This window comes from Topomyia yanbarensis, chromosome 3 (assembly GCF_030247195.1).
Source record: "Topomyia yanbarensis strain Yona2022 chromosome 3, ASM3024719v1, whole genome shotgun sequence".
Lineage (NCBI taxonomy): Eukaryota > Metazoa > Arthropoda > Insecta > Diptera > Culicidae > Topomyia > Topomyia yanbarensis.
This window is the reverse complement of record NC_080672.1, coordinates 409552226-409572245: the sequence shown is the minus strand read 5'-3', so window position 1 is coordinate 409572245 and position 20020 is coordinate 409552226. Positions and strand designations below refer to the sequence as shown.

Sequence of the window (20020 nt, the reverse complement as noted above, 5' to 3'; positions counted from 1 at the left end):
CAACAGTGAATATTTCCAGACTTGGTTTTATTTCATATTTAAGAACTATTGTGTTTTTACATCCTAGACTACATGATTCAGTGATCGAAACCCAAAACTTCATAAAGTATTTGAAATTATTAAATTAAAATTTGTTTTTGCTATTGAAATTGACAAAATGATAGTATCGCCCCTTTGGCGATTATTTACTTTTTCGGTCCCACCTATCAGCATTGAAGTATCGCCCTTACGGTTTTTTACAATAACTACCGTTCTACACCACCGATTTCGTCCGTATTTTTTCAATAGCGATCATTGTTACTATTTACAGCTGGTATCAGCTTGATAATCCTAAAAAATACGAAAATAACAGTTTCGCCTCTAAACTGCTAGCAAAAAAAGTATCGCCCTGTTTATTTGCATGGAGCGTGGGGGTGAAACTTTAAATAAACGAACAAAAATACAGTTTCGCCCGTTATATTTTTTCTTTAGTTTAAGAAAGCAATATCGTAGAATCAAAATTTTTGGTTAATTTGGTGCGTTTCAAAGCGCTCATTCGCATGTATGAAAAAAGCCATATGTTTACATTTGTAAGTATCGCCCTTTTCACAAAAAAGCGTTGAAATAAATGCCGTAATATTGTAAGACGAGATTTTGTGATCATATCAACGCTTTTTTGTGAAAAGGGCGATACTTACAAATGTAAACATAAGGCTTTTTTCATACATGCGAATGAGGGCTTTGAAACGCAACAAATTAACCTAAAAATCTGGATTCTACGACATTGCTTTCTTAAACTACAGAAAAAAAATACAACGGGCGAAACCGTATTTTTGTTTGTTTATTTAATGTTTCGCCCTCCACGCTCCATGCAAACAAACAGGGCGATACTTTTTTTGCTAGCAGTTTAGAGGCGAAACTGTTTTTTCGTATTTTTTTTAGGATTATCAAGCTGATATCAGCTGTAAATAGTAACAATGATCGCTATTGAAAAAATCCGGACGAAATCGGTGGTGTAAAACGGTAGTTGTTGTAAAAAAAAACGTAAGGGCGATACTTGAATGCTGATAAGTGGAACCGAAAAAGTAAACAAGCGCCAAAGGGGCGATACTATCATTTTGTCAATTTCAATAGCAAAAACAAATTTTAATTTAATAATTTCAAATACTTTATGAAGTTTTGGGTTTCGATCACTGAATCATGCAATCTAGGATGTAAAAAACACAATAGTTCTTAAATAGGAAATAAAACCAAGTCTGGAAATATTCACTGTTGATTTTCTTTTAATGGTGTCCTGCTAGTATCGCCCTTTTCAAGAAAAAGCGTTGATATTATTCTACAGGTTGTTGAAGCAGGGTAAACAGATATACAAATCACAGAGGCCACAGAGTCCTCTTGCACAAAAGTGCATTGTGGTATACAATTCTTCAAAATATGATACACCGAAGATATTTAATAAGATCAAGATACCAGGGATTGTGATAGAGTATAAAATGAACCTGTCTCGTCCGTAGTCCCTAAACGAATGAAAGTGTATTCTCTATGTCAACGTATACAACCTTTACATTAGAGTGCTCTCTGAGAGCCAAAACTATATTGTCGCAGTGGTGTGCGGTACTATATATACAATTATCTTAACTATTTGAAAAGGCCTAGGCCACTACAACTCTTTTCACCATTCGAAGATTGTACACAATCTAATACATATGATCAACTGCTCGATTCTAATTTATCAATATGTTTGATACATATACTTTTTATATATTCGATAGGAAACATACTTCCATGAAATTTCATCATTTTTTGTACTAATAATAATTTTTTGTCCTAATAATAATCAAAATTCTCTTTTGTTTTCTTCTTAACTTGTCTCGTCGATCTTCGAACCGGTGGTCGTACTTCTATCTCAGCTTCTTGCTGTAATGGTTCCGGGATCGATGGTGATGGCTATTCAAATATCGAGGATTCTGAAGCGAATCCGTGCAAATCAGACTCCGAGTCTGAATCGTAAAATTCACGCTCTCGACAATCCTCTTGGAGTGCCGCAAGGTGGTGTCTTAGGTCCTATTTTATTTATTATGTATATAAATGACATTAGGCGAGTTTTACGATTTTGTGACTTAAATTTGTTTGCTGACGACACTGTTCTATTCATTGCAGCTAAGGATGTAGATGAAGCCGTGGCGCATTTGAACGAAGATTTGCTCGTTGGTTAAAATTTAAACAATTAAAGTTAAATGTTGCTAAAACTAAATACATGATTATCTCTTCGGCTAATACTAGGTCTGACGTTAACGTTGAAATAAACGGTGAGACTATAGATCGCGTTAGTGAAATTAAATATCTTGGAATAATCATTGATGAAAAGTTAACCTTTAAGTCTCACATCGACAATGTCATCAAAAAGATTACTAAAAAGTATGATATATTGTGTCATCTGAAAAATGATTTAATAATTAGTAGTAAAATTTTATTATATAAATCTATTATTTCACCACATATTGACTTCTGCCCGTCTATTTTGTTTCTTGCCAATCAAACACAAATATTGAGGTTACAGCGATTGCAAAATGGAATCATGCGATTAATTTTAAAATGTACCAGATACACTTCGTCTAGTTTCATGTTAGATGCATTACAATGGCTCTCTGTGAAGCAAAGAATTTATTACTTGACTATGGTGTTCATTTTTAAAATTATTAATGGAATGTTGTCTCGATATTTGTGTGATCGAATTGAAAGAGGAAGTGATGTGCATAGGTACAACACTAGAAACGCGTCTGATGCAAGAACACTTAACTTGTTATTTAGTAGATCACAGAACTCCTTGTTGTACAAAGGAATAAGTTTTTTCAATTCGATGCCTAGTATCGTTCCGCCGAACGATCTTTCGCCGCAGAAGGGGGTGCTGGGTCTAGTTAGAAGCGTCCTGCGGTACAAGCCACTTCTAATTCTAGACTAAGTATAGTTTGTGGCACCTGCGTTACAAATACCACACGCTATAGCTTAATAAGCCGGGAATTCCTCGTCCAGTTAGTATCGTTCTGCGTAACAAACCAATACTAATTCTGGTCGTAAGACAATTTGCTTCCCCGCTTGCGTTACAAACAAGGAAGTAATTTGACTTTGGATTTAACAAGGTGGAAAACCAACGAAGAACTCCAGGGTCTGGACACGAAGTAAAGGATTTTCGACTGAGTGAAGTGGTACTTTCGACTGCTCGATTTCAACTTGATTTTATTATACAATTTTTTGGTTTATATACCTACTTTCCTAAGCTAGCTATTTACAAATAATCGATTTTTGAATCGATTTTATTTAGATTTGTTTTGGTACAGAATGTTAACAATGAATATTGTTGTCAACTCTGCACAAATGTTTTATTATCCAAGCCACCGCGCGAAGTCAAATATCGATATAATTATCGTCTTCGAATGCGCTGTGACCGGCAGTGGCACCGAAAATGCCGATGAAGCATATATGACCCTTGCGTGAGCGCGCATTGACTCATCGTTGGGCGCACTTGAATGTAATTCGATTTTCCTTCTGCCTCTTTAGGTCAGAACGAACTGTTCTATGTTACGGTGGTTTGTTTTGATTCTGCCGCTGCTCGCTGCGAACAGCTGTTTGTGATTTTGCGTCGGCGACATATTGCCCCCCGTAAGTCTATCCCATAGACCTTACGAAAAACTAGCCGACGCGCCGATGGTCATCTTGCTTGTCGAGATTTTCGATGCCTATCTGATTATAAAGGTTCATATAATATTTACTTTTGTTACCTACTAATGATTTATGTTTTTGGAGCCTAGTTTAATATTTGATAAATGATAACGTTCCTATCTTTTAAGTTATTTTTAATATTTGTTTAAGTTATTAATGCACTTGCTTTAAATTTGTGTCACACTATTTGCAGCTGTTGTTCGTGGAATTATTCTCGGTGGTCGTCTTGGAAGTGGAGTTGGTCTGCTCGATGTTCTAATGGTGTAACGTCGACTGCCTTTCTTATAGTAAAGGGCGCTGATTATCGTGGCCACAATAAGTACTGATGATACCGCTGCTACTATGACCGGAACATGATGATTTATCGCCTTTGTTTCAGGATCGTTGTGATAGGATGAATGGGTTGTAGCTATCGGATCAAGTTCTGTTGTTTCCCAAGCGTCTTCTGACGCATTGAAATTGTCGTTTTTCCATTGAGGTATTTGATCGTGGCGTTTGAAGTATATTTTTTGTTGCTTTGAAGTTCCGCCGATGCTAGCGTACGTTACGCTGTGCTTGGTTCGTATTTCACAACCAGGATCTAATTTTACAACCGCTATGTTGTATGAGGTGAAATTCAATTCCTTATTGCAGAGTATCGTGATTGTATTTGAATCTTTTGCGTAGTATAGTAGTGTGTTTGGTTGTGATAATATGATTACTTCCGCGTAATCGGTGGGCAGGTTATCGAAAGTTGTAATATTGCAGTTTCTTACGGGACGCTTGTGAAATATTGCTGCTGGCACGCATGACATTTCCATCTGTATTGTTGGCTTGAAGCAGAGGAAGTGTGTTTCGTTTAGTTTCCTTGCCTCATTAGAGGGATAGAAATACTGGTTGTGCTGATTGATGGCGATTCTTGGTTGATCAACATGAATTTTTGTTCTGTTTTCAAAGTCTGGTATAGCTATAACCTTGAAATTTTCGAATGATTCTCTTAGTATCACAATAGATCTCATCGTGATTTGATACGAATCATTCTTTATTTTGAGTTTATAATGGGTTGCAAACTCATCCTCGGGTATGTAGTGATTTGCCGGAAGTCGCAGGTTCGCTTGTTGGATGAATTCGTTTCTTTCTTCTATGGTGACGGGTATACGTTTCAATTTTCTGTGACGTGTGAGAATACTCTCGATCAGTTGTTTAGCCACCATTATTGTGTCCATCAGATGGTTGGCTAGAGTTTCTGCATAGTTCATCGCGAACTGTTTGTTCAAAAGTTTGATTCCATCTAATGCGTGGTGAATCCGTTGTTCAAATTGATTGTTTTGTTGCAGGGTTCTTTCCCTTAGCTGATTCATGCTATGTGTGACGTCATGAATTTTTTGTTCTTCGTTCATTCGGATAGCCTCGATTTGCTCTGTCAGGTCATCGCCTCCGAATAGTATGTCTTTAAGGAATCCAAAAATTCCCTTTCCTCTTTTTACTCGAGCTGGTTCCAAAATTTCCTGCTTCGCGGCGTAACACTGTTGTTCAATCGAGGTAGCCAAGTCGATGAGTGTTGGATTTTTTATTTTCTGCTTTAGTCCATTTATAGCGTCTTCGATGTTTCTGTGTATCGTGTCAATGAGTTTTACATCGCCGGTGGGAGATATGTTTGTAGTAATTTGTGTGTCCCAAATTCCGGTTTGTATTAAATAGGTAGCTTCGTGATCGAATAAAAGTCCCGCATTTGGTACGGGTTTGATGGTCATACTAGACGTTGTATTTAAAGATAGTACTGCTGCTGTAGTGACGAGCATTTTTGCCCACATGTTTGGCCTAGCTCGAATAGTTTTCTTTTTCGGTTTGGTTGGATGAGCGGCTTTGTGCTTTTCTGCTAGTTGTTTTACTAGCTCTATGTCGATTTTTTGTCGCTTACCCCAATCTGTCATATTTGCCTTTGCATTTGAGCTACTATTTTGCGGGAAGACGTCTTTTCGTTTTGGTGATATTTCCTGTATGTGACCGGTGAATACCGTATCTGCCTTTACGTCTAATTTGGCCAATTTTACAGTTGGCCTAACTAATTTAGAGTTTTCAGTGCGAACGACCGCAGACCTTGTTTGGCCATCCTGCGCCTTCCTTACTTCGGTTATAATTCCTTTATGAAACTTCCCTTTCCGTTGTTCGTCTGGAAAAACAACGACATCATCAGGCTGGAGTGGTTCTGTGTTCTGTTTCCATTTTTCTCGTTTGTTCAGTTTAGGAAGGTATTCTGTACTCCACCGATCCCAAAATTTAGTAGTTGCCATTTGAGCCTTTTTCCAGTGTTCTCTTGTTGCCTCGGCTCGCGACGTGTCGTCGAGTGAAGGATACGTTCCTCCTGCGCATCCAATCAAAAAATGATTTGGTGTCAGGGGTTCATCATCGTTGGAGCTTAATGGTATATGTGTTAACGGGCGACTGTTCAGGAGATGCTCTATCTCGATTAGAGCATTCCTAAGTACGCTCTCCTTGGGTTTTGATACTGGCCATAACTTTTCATTTAGTAATTTTTTAACCTCTTGTATCATACGTTCCCATGCTCCTCCAAAGTGTGGAGCTGATGGTGGAATAAAATTCCATTTTATTCCTTCGATCGCTGTTCTGATTTCTAATTCCTTCATCTGATTACTTGCGCCAACCATATTGGTGCCGTTATCGTTGTACATTTCACAGACCTTGCCGCGCCTGTTTTGTAAGTTTTTTATGCAGATGAGAAGCGCGTCTGTACTTAAGTCGTCTGCTAGTTCCAGGTGTATAGCTCGAGTAGCCATACAGGTGAAGAGTGCACCCCAGCGTTTTTCACATCTTCTTCCTACAGTAACTTCCATTGGTCCAAAGAAGTCTATACCGGTGTGTGTAAATGGTTTTAAATTTGGAGTGGTGCGGCAGCTTGGCAATGTGCCCATTTTTGGAGGGTGAGGGCTTGCCTTCTTGTTTCTGCAGAGTTGACATCTTGCATTCACTCTTTTTACTGCCGCCCTAATCTTGATTATCCAGAAATGCTGTCGTATTTGAGCTATAACTGCTTCTGTTTCACGGTGTAGAAATTTCTCGTGGTATTGTTTTATGATCAAATTCGTTATATGTCCCTTGTTTGGTAATAGTACTGGAGTCATGTTTTGTATTCGTCCGCTGATTCGGATGAGACGGTTTTCATCTAATGCAAGCTCGTGATCTGCTACAGAGCTGTTCTGGTAAATACCTTCGCCGTTGATCAGAGCCACTAGCTCGGATGGAAAAGCTTCTTGCTGTGCTTGTTGTAACAATAGGATTTCTGCTCGCTTATAATGATCAGAAGTAATTGTCTCATCATATCTGGAGTTTGATACTTTCGTCCTCAATTTTTCCATGTATTTGAGCCAGTAACAAACTGCCTTCTTTAGTCGTCCCCAATCCGAGCACCAAGTTGTGTGCATAATAATGTTCGCAGGTTGTATTTCTTGAACGCTGCAAACCCTTTTTTCTTCTGAAGTTTCAATGACTGCACCTTTCTCCTTTGGCCATGATTCCACTTTTGTATTTAGGTACGTCGCTCCTGTATACCATATAGATTCCGTAGGTTGGATGTTCCGTGTTGCTTCGTCTGCCGGATTCATTCCTGATGGTACCCACCTCCATTGGGAGATCGTTGTGTCGTCGAGTATTTCGCTTACTCGGTTGGCTACAAATGTTTTATACCTGCGATGGTCACTTCGTATCCAGGAGAGTACAGTGGTGCTATCTGTCCACATGGTTACGTTTGTAATATTCAATCGAAGTTCCTTTAAAACGGTTGTTTTCAATCGTGTGCCTAACACCGCGGCTTGAAGTTCTAGCCTTGGAATTGACATGGCTTTATTTGGTGCAACTCTTGTTTTTGCTGCTATTAGGCTTACGTCGTATCCATGTAAGGTTTCTGCTCGTATATATGCTGCCGCGGCGAACGCTGATTCTGATGCATCAACAAAGATATGCAATTCCAATGATTTTGCGTCCGGTATGTTGGGAGAGAAACACCTAGAAATTCTCAGATATGATATTGTGGATAGTCTATTTGTCCAAATCGTCCAATCTTCCATTAATTTCGTAGATATTTTCTCATCCCAGTCTATACCTTCTTTCCAGGCTTGTTGCATTAGTAATTTACCTCCAATCGTAATATGCGCTATTAATCCAAGAGGGTCGAAGATTCTGGCAATTGTTGAGAGGACCTCTCTTTTGGTCGGTATGGCGTTGGACTTGAAGTCTGCTATTCTATACCCAATTGTGTCTTGGGTCGTGTCCCAGTATACTCCGAGGACTTTCTCTGATGTTGCAGTTTTTTCAATAAATTCCTTTTGGGTGGATTGTCTCGCGACGTTGCGTTCAGGTAGAACGTCTAGCATTTCGGCATCGTTTGAAATGATGTTTCTTAGTGTGAAGTGTGCAGCTTCATGAATTTTTATAACTCCGAAAGTGACTGCACTGGCTTCCTCCGCTGTCGAGAAACTGTCCAGATAATCGTCAACATAGTGTTGTTTTATAATGGCGTTGGCTGCCACCGGATCGCAATCTCGGTAGTTCTCTGCGTTTGCATTCTTTACTGCTTGGGCACATGCAGGTGAGCAGGTTGCTCCAAACGTCATTACCTGCATTACGTAGTGTCCCATGGTATTTGAAGCCTTACCGTCCCTCCATAAGAATCGTTGAGCCTCCTGGTCCTCTTTGCGTATTTTAATTTGTGAGAACATCTCTTGGATGTCTCCTGCTACTGCGTACTTTCCTTCTCGGAATCTCAGTAAAATTCCAAAGAGCGATGTCAAGTTATCGGGACCAGAGAGTAATTCAGTGTTGAGCGATAATCCTTGTACCTTGGCAGCTGCGTCAAATACAAGTCGCGGTTTTAAAGGTGTTTTATTAGGATTTACGACAGCGAAATGAGGCAAATAGTATGTTTTATCGGTTGTTAGTGTTATCTCGTTTGCTGTTAATTTTCGTGCGTATCCCTTTTCAACGTATTCCTTAATTTTGTCCGTGTACCATTGGGCAAACTCAGGGTTTTTCCTCATCTTAGTTTCAGTGTATTCTAACCTCTTTAATGCTCCCTTGAAGCTTTCTGATTTTGGCATTATGGGCCTGGCTTGTTTCCATAAAAGGCCAATTTCGTATTGACTCCCGTCATACTTCATTGTTTCTTTTATCAATTTTTCAGCTCGTCTATCCTCCTCGCTCTGTTGGTTAGTGGTGCTAACCTTAACGCCAAACTCTTCCGTTGAGAAGTATTTCCTCATTTCTTCTCGTAGTGAGTCTTGCTCCTCTACTACACAGGAATATATTTCTCCTTGATGTCGGGAGTTGGTCCTTCCGTAAATGACCCATCCTATTGGTGTTTTAGCGGCAACTGGACCGACTTTGCTTGCTCTCTGTTTTGTTGCTGTTAATAGTCGGGGATGATCAAGTCCAATAAGTAATGTCGGCTCAGCATTCTCGTATCCTTGAATAGGAAGGTTTTTAAGATGGTTGTAGTTTTCATGAAGATCCTTGTAGTCAAGTGTCTGTCGTGGCAAGGATAATTTTTTTACTGTACGTACACTTTCCATTTGGTATCGAATTTTGTTGTCGCCTGATATTTTGAAACATACGCTTTGGCTTTCGTTATCTTCGTGTACGGAGTCATTTGTCCATTTTATGCATAATGGTGATACTGGCCCTTGCAAACCTAAATCTTTGGCCAAGTCGTCGAGGATTAGACTGTTCGATGAGCCGTGATCCAAAAATGCGAAGGTTTCTAATTGTCTTCCTTGCGCATAAAGTGTAACCGGCAGTATTTGGTAGTAGACCTTATTTCTTTTGGTAGCGTGTATGTTAGTGCGCACATCTTCTTGTTCCTTCGAGGTGGACGATGTTGGAGCTTGCGCATCTGTTTCTTTCACTTCCTTCTTATCTTGGTTCTTCTTGTTGTCTTTTGATTGTCCTGAAGGTTCCTTGATTTTTTGTTTTGTTTCCTCCTTTTGGGAGGCTCGTTTTTCATCATTTGTTTTTGGTCTGACGTGAAGAAATGTGTGATGATATGCTGTACATCCTTCTGTTCTGCAGTTTGGCCTCATTTGACAGTTTCTAAAGGAGTGTCCTTGGCGTAAACAGTTAAAGCACATGCGTTTCTCTAGTGCCAGTTCTCGTCTTTTTTCCACACTCATCTTTTTAAAGACCGGGCATGCTACTATCCAGTGTTGTTGACTACAACAGGAACATTTGGCTTGGGATCTGGATGTTGTTTCAGCGTGCATATTGACTCTTGATTGGCGCTCATTTTTCGGGTTTTCCTTCTCAGATTGACACACCTTTTGTGCAATAAGAAGTGTTGCTCTTTGCTGTTGCGGTTTCAAAAACTCGTGTAATTCCTTTAGTGTGAGTTTTTGCCGTGGTCGTCCTTCTTGCGGAATCATTGCTTCTGCTTCCTTGTCCGCCCATTGTTCTCTTAAGTTCAGTGGTAAGCGGCAAACAAGTTCAGCCATCTGCAACGGATTAGTTAAATAATCCTCACACTGTATCATGGACATGTTGGACACCAAATTTCCGAGAGTCACTACGAAGTCCACCATGCTTTGAGGGTATTCCATGCGTGGGTTCCGTAACTTTGCCAAATCCTTCCATAGTTCGTTGTATATAGCCAACGGTTGTCCGTAAATACTATCCAGAGTTTCTACTACATGTTTCTCGTTTCCTGGATCCATCAGCAAGGCACTTACGTGTACCTTTGCTGCCTTGCCTAGACTTGCCATAAGTCTGTTTATGTTGTCGGTATCGCTGAATTGACCTTCTCGTTTGCTTTGTTCGTAAAGCCGTTTGAAATTTGGCCAATCCTTGTAATTTCCGTTGAAAACTGGGAGGGGTGTTGCTGTTTGCCTCCTCAGTAAGTTTGTAATTTCATCCGGCAATTTGATTGTCGGAGCCATTTGTTGTCCCGCTTCGGGGTCCATTTTTACTTGGTGCATTTTGGTTGCCATCTCAATCATGGCTTTTTGAAATGCCTCATCACGCAATTTTTGGCTTTCCATTTGTGCCTCAAATTGGCGTCTTAGCAGCTCTACAGTGTCTGCTGGTCCGCGTTCCTTGGACACACTCCTGGTAGTCTTCTTCTTTTGATCCTCCAGCTCCTTTCTTAGTTGCTGGAGCTCCATTATTTCCTCTTTGCACTTTGGGCAGTGCCAGAGGTCCTTAGTGGAGGGTCTTTTCTCAAGTTTGGTGCAGGTCATGTGGAACCAGTTCCAACACTTTGAGCACTCGACCATCCATTCGTCCGCGCTGTCCTTATCCTTGCACAGGCGGCAATTCCCATTCGGGTTGTGCGCGTATCCTCCAGATGCCATCCTTTAGATCCGCTTTCTCTTTCGGCTTGTTTTAGGTTCACTAGTGATATATCGCACGGTGTGATATATATTGTGATATCTTATTCAAGCACTGTTTGTTTTCACCGAATCCGCTATTGGCTGCGGATACGCCTTATTAGCGATTTTGTAAGTGACGCGTATTGCAATGCGTATTACTGTCCGTTATAAGCTACGGACACGCTGTGTTTCTAGCGTTTTTCCACCACAGTTTGTAGGTGTTCGCTTTAATGTTTATGCCTTTTTCCACTACCGTAGCTTGGTCAGTGTAGGACTTAGTAGTTTTTCTTTACTTCGTGCCTTCTGTGGCGAGAATTGTGAGGATAAATCCTCTCTGGAGCCACCATATATCGTTCCGCCGAACGATCTTTCGCCGCAGAAGGGGGTGCTGGGTCTAGTTAGAAGCGTCCTGCGGTACAAGCCACTTCTAATTCTAGACTAAGTATAGTTTGTGGCACCTGCGTTACAAATACCACACGCTATAGCTTAATAAGCCGGGAATTCCTCGTCCAGTTAGTATCGTTCTGCGTAACAAACCAATACTAATTCTGGTCGTAAGACAATTTGCTTCCCCGCTTGCGTTACAAACAAGGAAGTAATTTGACTTTGGATTTAACAAGGTGGAAAACCAACGAAGAACTCCAGGGTCTGGACACGAAGTAAAGGATTTTCGACTGAGTGAAGTGGTACTTTCGACTGCTCGATTTCAACTTGATTTTATTATACAATTTTTTGGTTTATATACCTACTTTCCTAAGCTAGCTATTTACAAATAATCGATTTTTGAATCGATTTTATTTAGATTTGTTTTGGTACAGAATGTTAACAATGAATATTGTTGTCAACTCTGCACAAATGTTTTATTATCCAAGCCACCGCGCGAAGTCAAATATCGATATAATTATCGTCTTCGAATGCGCTGTGACCGGCAGTGGCACCGAAAATGCCGATGAAGCATATATGACCCTTGCGTGAGCGCGCATTGACTCATCGTTGGGCGCACTTGAATGTAATTCGATTTTCCTTCTGCCTCTTTAGGTCAGAACGAACTGTTCTATGTTACGGTGGTTTGTTTTGATTCTGCCGCTGCTCGCTGCGAACAGCTGTTTGTGATTTTGCGTCGGCGACACCTAGACATATTAAACGTGCGGCAACATTAGCGGAATTCAAAACACTATGTATTTCACACGTAAAATCTACTTTGTAGACAGATTTTTTGAATTTTTATATTTTGGAGTTATTTGAATAACTATGTAATACCACGAAGATTGTATTTTTTTCTCTTCTATTATTTGCATTTAGGCACACTAAGTTATTATATTCGCTATGATGATGATGGATTTTTGTTAATTGTTTATTATAGTTTTTAAAAATAATGAGATGTCTACAGAATCTGAGCCACGCACGCGATAAGTAGATAGAGACTAACTTGAAATCGAACATAGTGACCAGTACTAAGAGCTCATCGGGTTGAATCGAAGCTTTTAGACTTTTGCTGTGTTCATTTGATGATGGAGTTGCTTTGCTGGCTTTGCTCGACAATAGAGTTAATCTCGGTTATTGCTGCCATAGCGGCAATAACGGAGTTGGTTCGTTGAGTGGGGGGCTTGGTGACCTCTTCTGATATAACAAGATATCGGGTTCAATTCCTGATCAATCCAGGGTATTCCCGGAAAGGAATATACCTGGATTGCCTTGGGTTAGTGGTACGCAACTTTCAATAAAGAGGCCTGATGTGGATGATATAACTCGACTAGACTCTGCACTGCCACTAGGCTCGTCACTTCTCACCTTAGCAGGTGGTAGTACCGATGTCTTGGTCAGGCGGGAGGAGTCTTACAGAGAATTATCAGAAATGGAAGCTATTGGGTTCAATTCCCGATTCTATCAAGTATCTTCCCAGAATGGAAATTTACTTGATGGACCCTGGTTGTTGATGGAATATTCGAAATATATCTGGTTACGTTCTTTTGAAGGAAAGGCTATGTCTGCAAATTGAACCAGTCCGTTTTTTTTCGTCAACTGGTCTTGTCATGAGTTAAAATATTAATTATCTTCTGGATAAATCGTACAGCTCACACCTTTGTGGGGGTATGAGGTGGGACCATCATCATCATCATCATCATTGTTCATGCTAGAGCCTTGTTGTCTCTTGCTGTATGCAGAAGCCATCTCCACTCCGCTCGGTCCATTGTTGCTTGTCACCAGCCTCGCAGTCTTCGAAGAGTCCGCAGGCCGTCATCTATCTGGGCGATCCACCGTACTCGCTGTGCGCCCCCTCTTCTTGTTCCTGTAGGGCCGCCTTCAAGAACCATTCTCACCGGGTCGTCTTCCGATATTCTTACAACGTGTCCAGCCCACCGCAAACGTCCTATTTTTGCAGTATGCGCGATGGATGGTTCTTCCAGCAGCTGATACAACTCATGGTTCATTCGCCTGCGCCACGTTCCGTCTTCCATCTGCACGCCACCATAGAAAGCTCCAAGGGCGCATTGGTCCTCCACGAGCATAGTCCAGGTCTCGTGGCCGTGGAGGACCACCGGTCTAATCAGCGTCTTGTAGATAATCAACTTCGTGCGGCAGCGAATTTTGTTCGACCGGAGCGTCCTCCGGAGTCCAAAGTAGGCACGATTTCCCGCCAAGATCCGTCTCTGAATTTCTCTGCTGGTATCATTGTCGGCGGTTACCAGAGAACCCAAATACGCGAATCCGTCGATCGTCTCGATTTCGTCACCGTCAATCTGAACTCGGGGTGGGAGGTCCATATTGTTGTCTCTAGAACCTGTTCCTTTCATATATTTTGTCTTCGCAACGTTGATGGCACGTCCAATCCTGCTGGCTTCAGTCTGATGTACGTTTCCGACATCGACATCAAAGTTCCGTGCCATTATGTCAATGTCGTCGGCTAAGAAGCTGGACGGATTTCCTGAAGATCGTGCCACAGTGGGGATAGGCTCTTCTTATTACACCTCCTAACGCAACGTTGAACAGCAGGCACGATAGACCATCACCTTGCCGTAACCCTCTTCGAGATTCAAAGGGACTCGAGAGTGTCCCTGAAACTCGAACAACGCACATCACCCGATCCATCGTCGCTTTGACTAATCGTGTTAGCTTATCCGAAAAACCGCACTCGTGCATTATCTGCCATAGCTGATCTTGATCGATTGTGCCATATGCCGATTTGAAATCGATAAACAAATGATGTGTGAGCACGTTGTATTTGTGGCACTTCTGCAGAACCTGCCGAATCGCGAATATTTGGTCCGTGGTGGCGCGGGAACCCAATCGGCAGCAAAGAATTTGGGTGAGGACCTTGTAGGCGGCGCTAAGTAGTGTGATCGCGCGGTAGTTGCAGCAATCCAATTTGTCACCCTTTTTGTAGATTGGGCAAACGACACCCTGCATCCACTCCTCCGGAAGAGTCTTCTTCTTCCAAATTTTGGCGATTACCCAGTGCAGCGTTCTAGCCAGTGTTTCACCACCGTATTTTAATAACTCGCTGGGTAGGTGATCTACACCGACAGCTTTGTTATTTTACAGCCGACCGATATCCTCCTTGACTGCTTGGAGATTAGGGGCCGGCAGCCTATCGTCTTCTGCGCGTGCTCCAAGATCCGTTGCCACACCGCCTTCGTCCTCTGCTGCTTCACCGTTGAGGTGCTCGTCATAGTACTGCTTCGACCTCTCAATCACCTCACACTCGTTCGTAAGAAAGTTGCCGTCTAAGTAGCTGCACATATCGGCTAACGGAACGTAGCCTTTGTGCGAACTGTTCAGCTTCTCGTAGAACTTCCATGTGTCGTTTACGCTGTACAGTTGTTCCATTGTTTCACGATCTCGTTCCTCCTGTTGGCGCTTCTTTCTCCGTAGGACCGAGGTTTGCCTGTTCCGTGCTTGTTTGTATCGCTCAACATTCTGTCTCCTTCCGTGATGCAGCATCCTCGCCCATGCTGCATTCTTCTCCTCGATTAACTGCTTACATTCGTCATCGGACCAGTAAATTCCTCGATTCGGAATCGCTGTACCGTTGCTCTCCGTGTTATAAAGCGAACTTTTCATGTGCCTTGCTTTTCAAAAAACTACAAATACCTCAGAATTGAACGGTGGGCCTCCATCGGTTACCGTTACATCCAGTCAACCAAATCTAGCAAATACACTTAGAAACACCATTATAACTTTCCTGTAATCAGTACCATTCCTCATGTGCTCCAATTCAATCAATTTAGTGAAACTATCAATTATTACCAGAAACGTCATTTTTTAAATAGAAGAAATCTGCGTGAACTCTACAGAATGGCCTGGTTTGGAGTCCACTGTTAATGTGGAGTTTTTCGGTCGTTGTTTCTTGACAAATCCTACATGCTTTTATGAAATTTTCGATGTATCCATTCATACCTTACCAGTAGACAGTCCTTCTTGCAAACTGTTTGATTTTGTTGATGCCAGAGTGGCTTTTGTGCAATAGTTTCAAAATTGTTCTTTTATGGCATCAGGGATGATCACCCTATCCTGAAACAGTACACAGCCGTTGATTTCTTTCAGATCCTAATGCAAAGAGTAGATATCTCTGAAACATTTTTTCCATGCGATCTGGCCAACCTTCTCGCAAAATCATAGCCAAAATTTGAGCTGTTAAGGTAATCAAAAGATAGCTCTATAGATACTTGTTGGGCTAAAGGGAATCGGGAGCAAAAATCAGCATTTCCCATGAATGTACCGCTGCAAACGAGTTGCTGTTATTGAATTCCTTCCATCTTTCCCTAAAATACCTATCAGAGGCTTATGATCGGTAAAAATTTTAAATTCTTCGCCATAAAGGTACTGAAATTTTACTGTGCTAACCACTGCTAAAACCTCCAAGTGTAAAATTGTAAATTTCTTTTGCGTGTCGTTCAATGAGAAAGATATGAAGCTTATAGGTCTCTCTTCCCCGTTCACTTCGTGAGCTATGGCACCTTTAATTCCATACGAGCAATAATAATGAGGACAATAATGGACTTCTCAGGGTCAAAATATTCCAAAACGTTAGGTTTTACTAAAAATTGTTTAGTCATTAAAAACTTTATCACAATTCTAGAACCAAACTAGTTGAACGTTCTTTTTCAAAAGATTAAACAGTGTGTGTAGCCTGGGAGCTATGTTTGGGAATAACTTTAGAATAAAAAGTTTACCATCATTATTATTATTATAGTGGAATTAAATGGAAGACATCGGTCTTAACAGGATTAATAAAAAGTAACCAAACCCAAAAAAAGCCTAAAGTTCGGAAACATTTCGATGAGCTTTCGCTTCCCGAATAGCTTCGACATTATTTATGTAAGGAATAAGACCTTTGTCTGTCAAAATATGATCCAAATATTGCAAACTGTTCGCAAAAAATGCATTTCTTTAAATTAACCTTTATATTAGCCTTAGCTAATCTCTAAGACTAAATAAAGTTTCATTTTACAATCTTCATAATTATCTCATGCTATTAAATCGTCATCCAGGTAACAAAAAACTCCATCTAACCCGGTAAAGTCGTATCCATAACCATTTGGAATATAGATGCGCTCGACGAAGCTCCCTGTGGCAACCTGTTATACGAGTAAATGTATTAATATTACCATAATTTTCCTGGATCTTTGAGGCAGAGGAAGTTGCGTATATGCGCCGGCCGACTCAAAAAATTTTTGAACCAGAAAGTGCAGCAAATAGATCTTGTGCCAAAGGAAGTGGATAAACGGAAAGGAGCAGTACAGGCTTTTTTGAAAATAGGTATGATATGTTTCCAAACCAAATCTCTTGTAAAATCATTTATTGGATTTAAAAAATCCTTGTCAAAAACGGTAGGAAACTTCCTTTTCAAATCAACAACTGTAGCGTCATTTTCTACTGCATTGTATCGTTGTGCAGTTAAAGATGGTTTAGTGAATATTGATCTCCAGTCTCCATGGAAAATATCCAACCAAGTGCGTCCCATCAGCGAAATGAAATCAACCTCACAACGCAGAATGACCAAATCCAGTTGTCGCGGAAATCCTTCAAGACTCACTCTAACCGTTACTTTTCCCATAACCGTCAGCCTTTTTCCGTCTATTACTACTAATTGTTTGTGGTAGACCTTGTAGGTTTCATAACGAGATGACGAAAGCTCCTGTTGAATAACTGATCAGAAATTACGCTTTCAGCCTATTTTCAACTGATTCCTCCACTTAGCACGGCTTGTTAATTTTGTTCATAGATGATATCATTAAACATGGCATATCATCACCATCATCACTTGTATTCAAATCCTTCTTTATAAAGCAGAATCCCGACGAAACGAATGATTAACTTGACAATATTTCTCTGGCTCAAAGTAATCGTACTAGTTACATTTTGATTAGCATTTATAATCAACAACAATATGTTTTTGGCAAAACTAGGAACTTGTATCCACAATCGACTTTCGCTACATCACCGATGCAATAACGCCAGAAGAAGCAATCCGCATTTTGACTGATAGTAAAATAAACCGTCAAGCCAGAATCAATGAGATCATCCATAAGGGATATCCCGCTTACACAACACAAGTTGGTATGTTTGATATTTTGGAAATTTCACTGTCATACAAATATATTGTACCCTTGTCCGTTGCACAGGTTGGCTTGGATATAGCGACGTTCAGATTCAAACCCTTTGTCGCAAGTATCTGGAGGCAGGATTTACGGCTTTTAAAATAAAGGTTGGCCAAAATTTGGATAATGATATCAAAAGATGTAAGCTGGTGAGAGAGGAAATTGGATGGAATAATAAATTGGTGAGTAGCTCTCGAATCTTTTACTGTCAAGAACGTTCAGTGAGTTTCCTGGTAGATGGTAGACGCCAATCAAATCTGGGATGTTAATACAGCCATCGAGTGGATGAAACATTTAAAGGATTACAAATTGCTCTGGGTTGAAGAACCGACATCACCCGACGACGTTCTGGGTCATAAGAAAATTTCCGAGGCTCTGAGGTTTTGTTATTCACACCATTTCAATTATTAGTATAATTTAGTTTTCTTTCAGGGAATATCAAATAGGTGTAGCCACAGGAGAGATGTGCTGCAATCGCGTTTTATTCAAACAATTTATGCAAGCAAAAGCTCTGCAATTTTGTCAAATCGACTCAGCAAGGATTGGCGGAGTTAACGAAATTCTTTCTGTATACTTAATGGCTAAAAAATTCAACAGTAAATTCGCTACTTTTCCTGTTTTATTCGTGCCCCTACAACTCTCTATTTTCTTCCAGTAAAAGTATGTCCCCATGCCGGAGGTGTTGGACTTTGCGAAATGGTTCAGCATTTGCAGATGTGGGACTATACATCCGTTTCGTGCACAATGGACGAGAGAATGATCGAATTTGTCGATCAACAGCACGAACAGTTTGTCAATCCCGCATTGATCAATGCGGCCGCATGTTATGAAGCTCCGAATTCGTCAGGATACTCAACCGAACTGAAACAGGAAGCAATCGTGATGTTCGAGTATCCGAATGGGTCAGAATGGCAGCGTATGTTTGCTGATGGAACATTCAAAAAGCAAGATTATTAAGATAGGAACCCGTATAAATATATACCATTTCAGAAACGTTATGAACCATTTCCAAACTATGCATATGATACTCACCATATTGCGACATATTCCATCATATGCAACATATTTCATCACTGCTTTTATTTATTTTTTGATTTTGATACAAATTAACTCAAATTCGTATTTATAAATCACAAAACCTTTTTTTCTCAATTTTGGTTGAAATACCACTTATTTTTTCCAAAATCCATAATTCCATGCAATTGTTAGAAAATTTTTAACATTCTAACACGAATAATTCTCAAAACTTATAACACGTTTATTTAAAAACATGATTTTTCAAAACTGCGTGCAATTTCATTTGAAAACCTATAAAATCTGCAAATTCCCATTTTTTCACTCTAAGGCTTCGCTAAAAATAAGTAATATTATTACTTATTTTTAGCGAAGCCTTAGAGTGCAAAAATGGGCTAAAAATCGATCTTAAAGTTGGAAATTACACCATTACGTCAAAGTTTTTTACCCGTTTTTAGGTTCATTACTCCTATAAATTTATCATGTTAGAAATGGTTTTTAAACGTTTTATAAATTGGTTGGTATACGGTATATATTTATGCGGGTAATCTTAAAACGGTTTAAAAAAAATCAATTTTTTTAACGTTTTAACGAAATAAATGATTAAATTCAATAACAAATATCGCATATCATATTGATTTTTCTGCGGGACGTAGAGCACTGTATAGGTAGATATCGAAGACTACATATCAAGAAGACCGACATTTCTTTCCTTCCCCCATACAAATCAGAAACGACAGAAGTTACAGCGGCTCTATTGTGCGAAGGTAGGAAGCTCACTGTAGAAGTATACATGTATGCGTACATCACACTGGAAAGCGTGTAGATTTACTCAGAAGAGGTCTTTCTGTTGCTGTCTCCAGATTCTGGATAGAGTGGCCTGTCTTCTTGCTGCGTGTTCTTCGTAGAAGTGGATGAGATAAATTTGACGATTTTTAACGATCAAAAATTTGACGTATTTGTATTTTGGATACGATAAATTTCTACTCGTTTGGATATACTGCTTCGTCGTTTTTGCTTGTATTCCTTCTCGACCACTTTTAACTTGATGACGTAGACAATTTTTCTAGTTCCAGATGTCGAGAAGTATTAGCAAGTTGATCCAATTTATTTTGATTTCACTGTAGCCTTCGACAAGGTGCCGCACAACATTGCTGTTATGAAAGTGCAACGACTAGGATTTCTTCCGTGGGTAAACAGGGGGCTCAAATCAGCTTTTGTTGGAATTGGCACCACACGCTCAAGTGTCTTTGAAACGACAACCGGTGTCCCTCAAGGAAGTCATCTAGGACCACTTATCTTTATCTTATTCATCAATGACCTCTGCACCCGCATCATGTCTGGAAAATTACT

At 40.3% G+C, this 20020-nt stretch overlaps 1 protein-coding gene across 1 annotated transcript in view; it reads left to right on the top strand.

Annotated features, from left to right (window-relative positions):
* Positions 1 to 18994, top strand: part of LOC131694220 (mitochondrial enolase superfamily member 1-like) — a 36083-nt gene extending 17089 nt beyond the window's left edge. Inside the window, exons 5-9 of the mRNA XM_058982735.1 lie at positions 17462 to 17612; positions 17678 to 17835; positions 17891 to 18033; positions 18086 to 18249; positions 18309 to 18994. Of these exons, the coding sequence (XP_058838718.1) occupies positions 17462 to 17612; positions 17678 to 17835; positions 17891 to 18033; positions 18086 to 18249; positions 18309 to 18610 (918 nt within the window). The 3' untranslated portion in view covers positions 18611 to 18994. The remainder of the gene's footprint in view (positions 1 to 17461; positions 17613 to 17677; positions 17836 to 17890; positions 18034 to 18085; positions 18250 to 18308) is intronic.
* The last annotated feature ends 1026 nt before the right edge of the window (positions 18995 to 20020 follow it).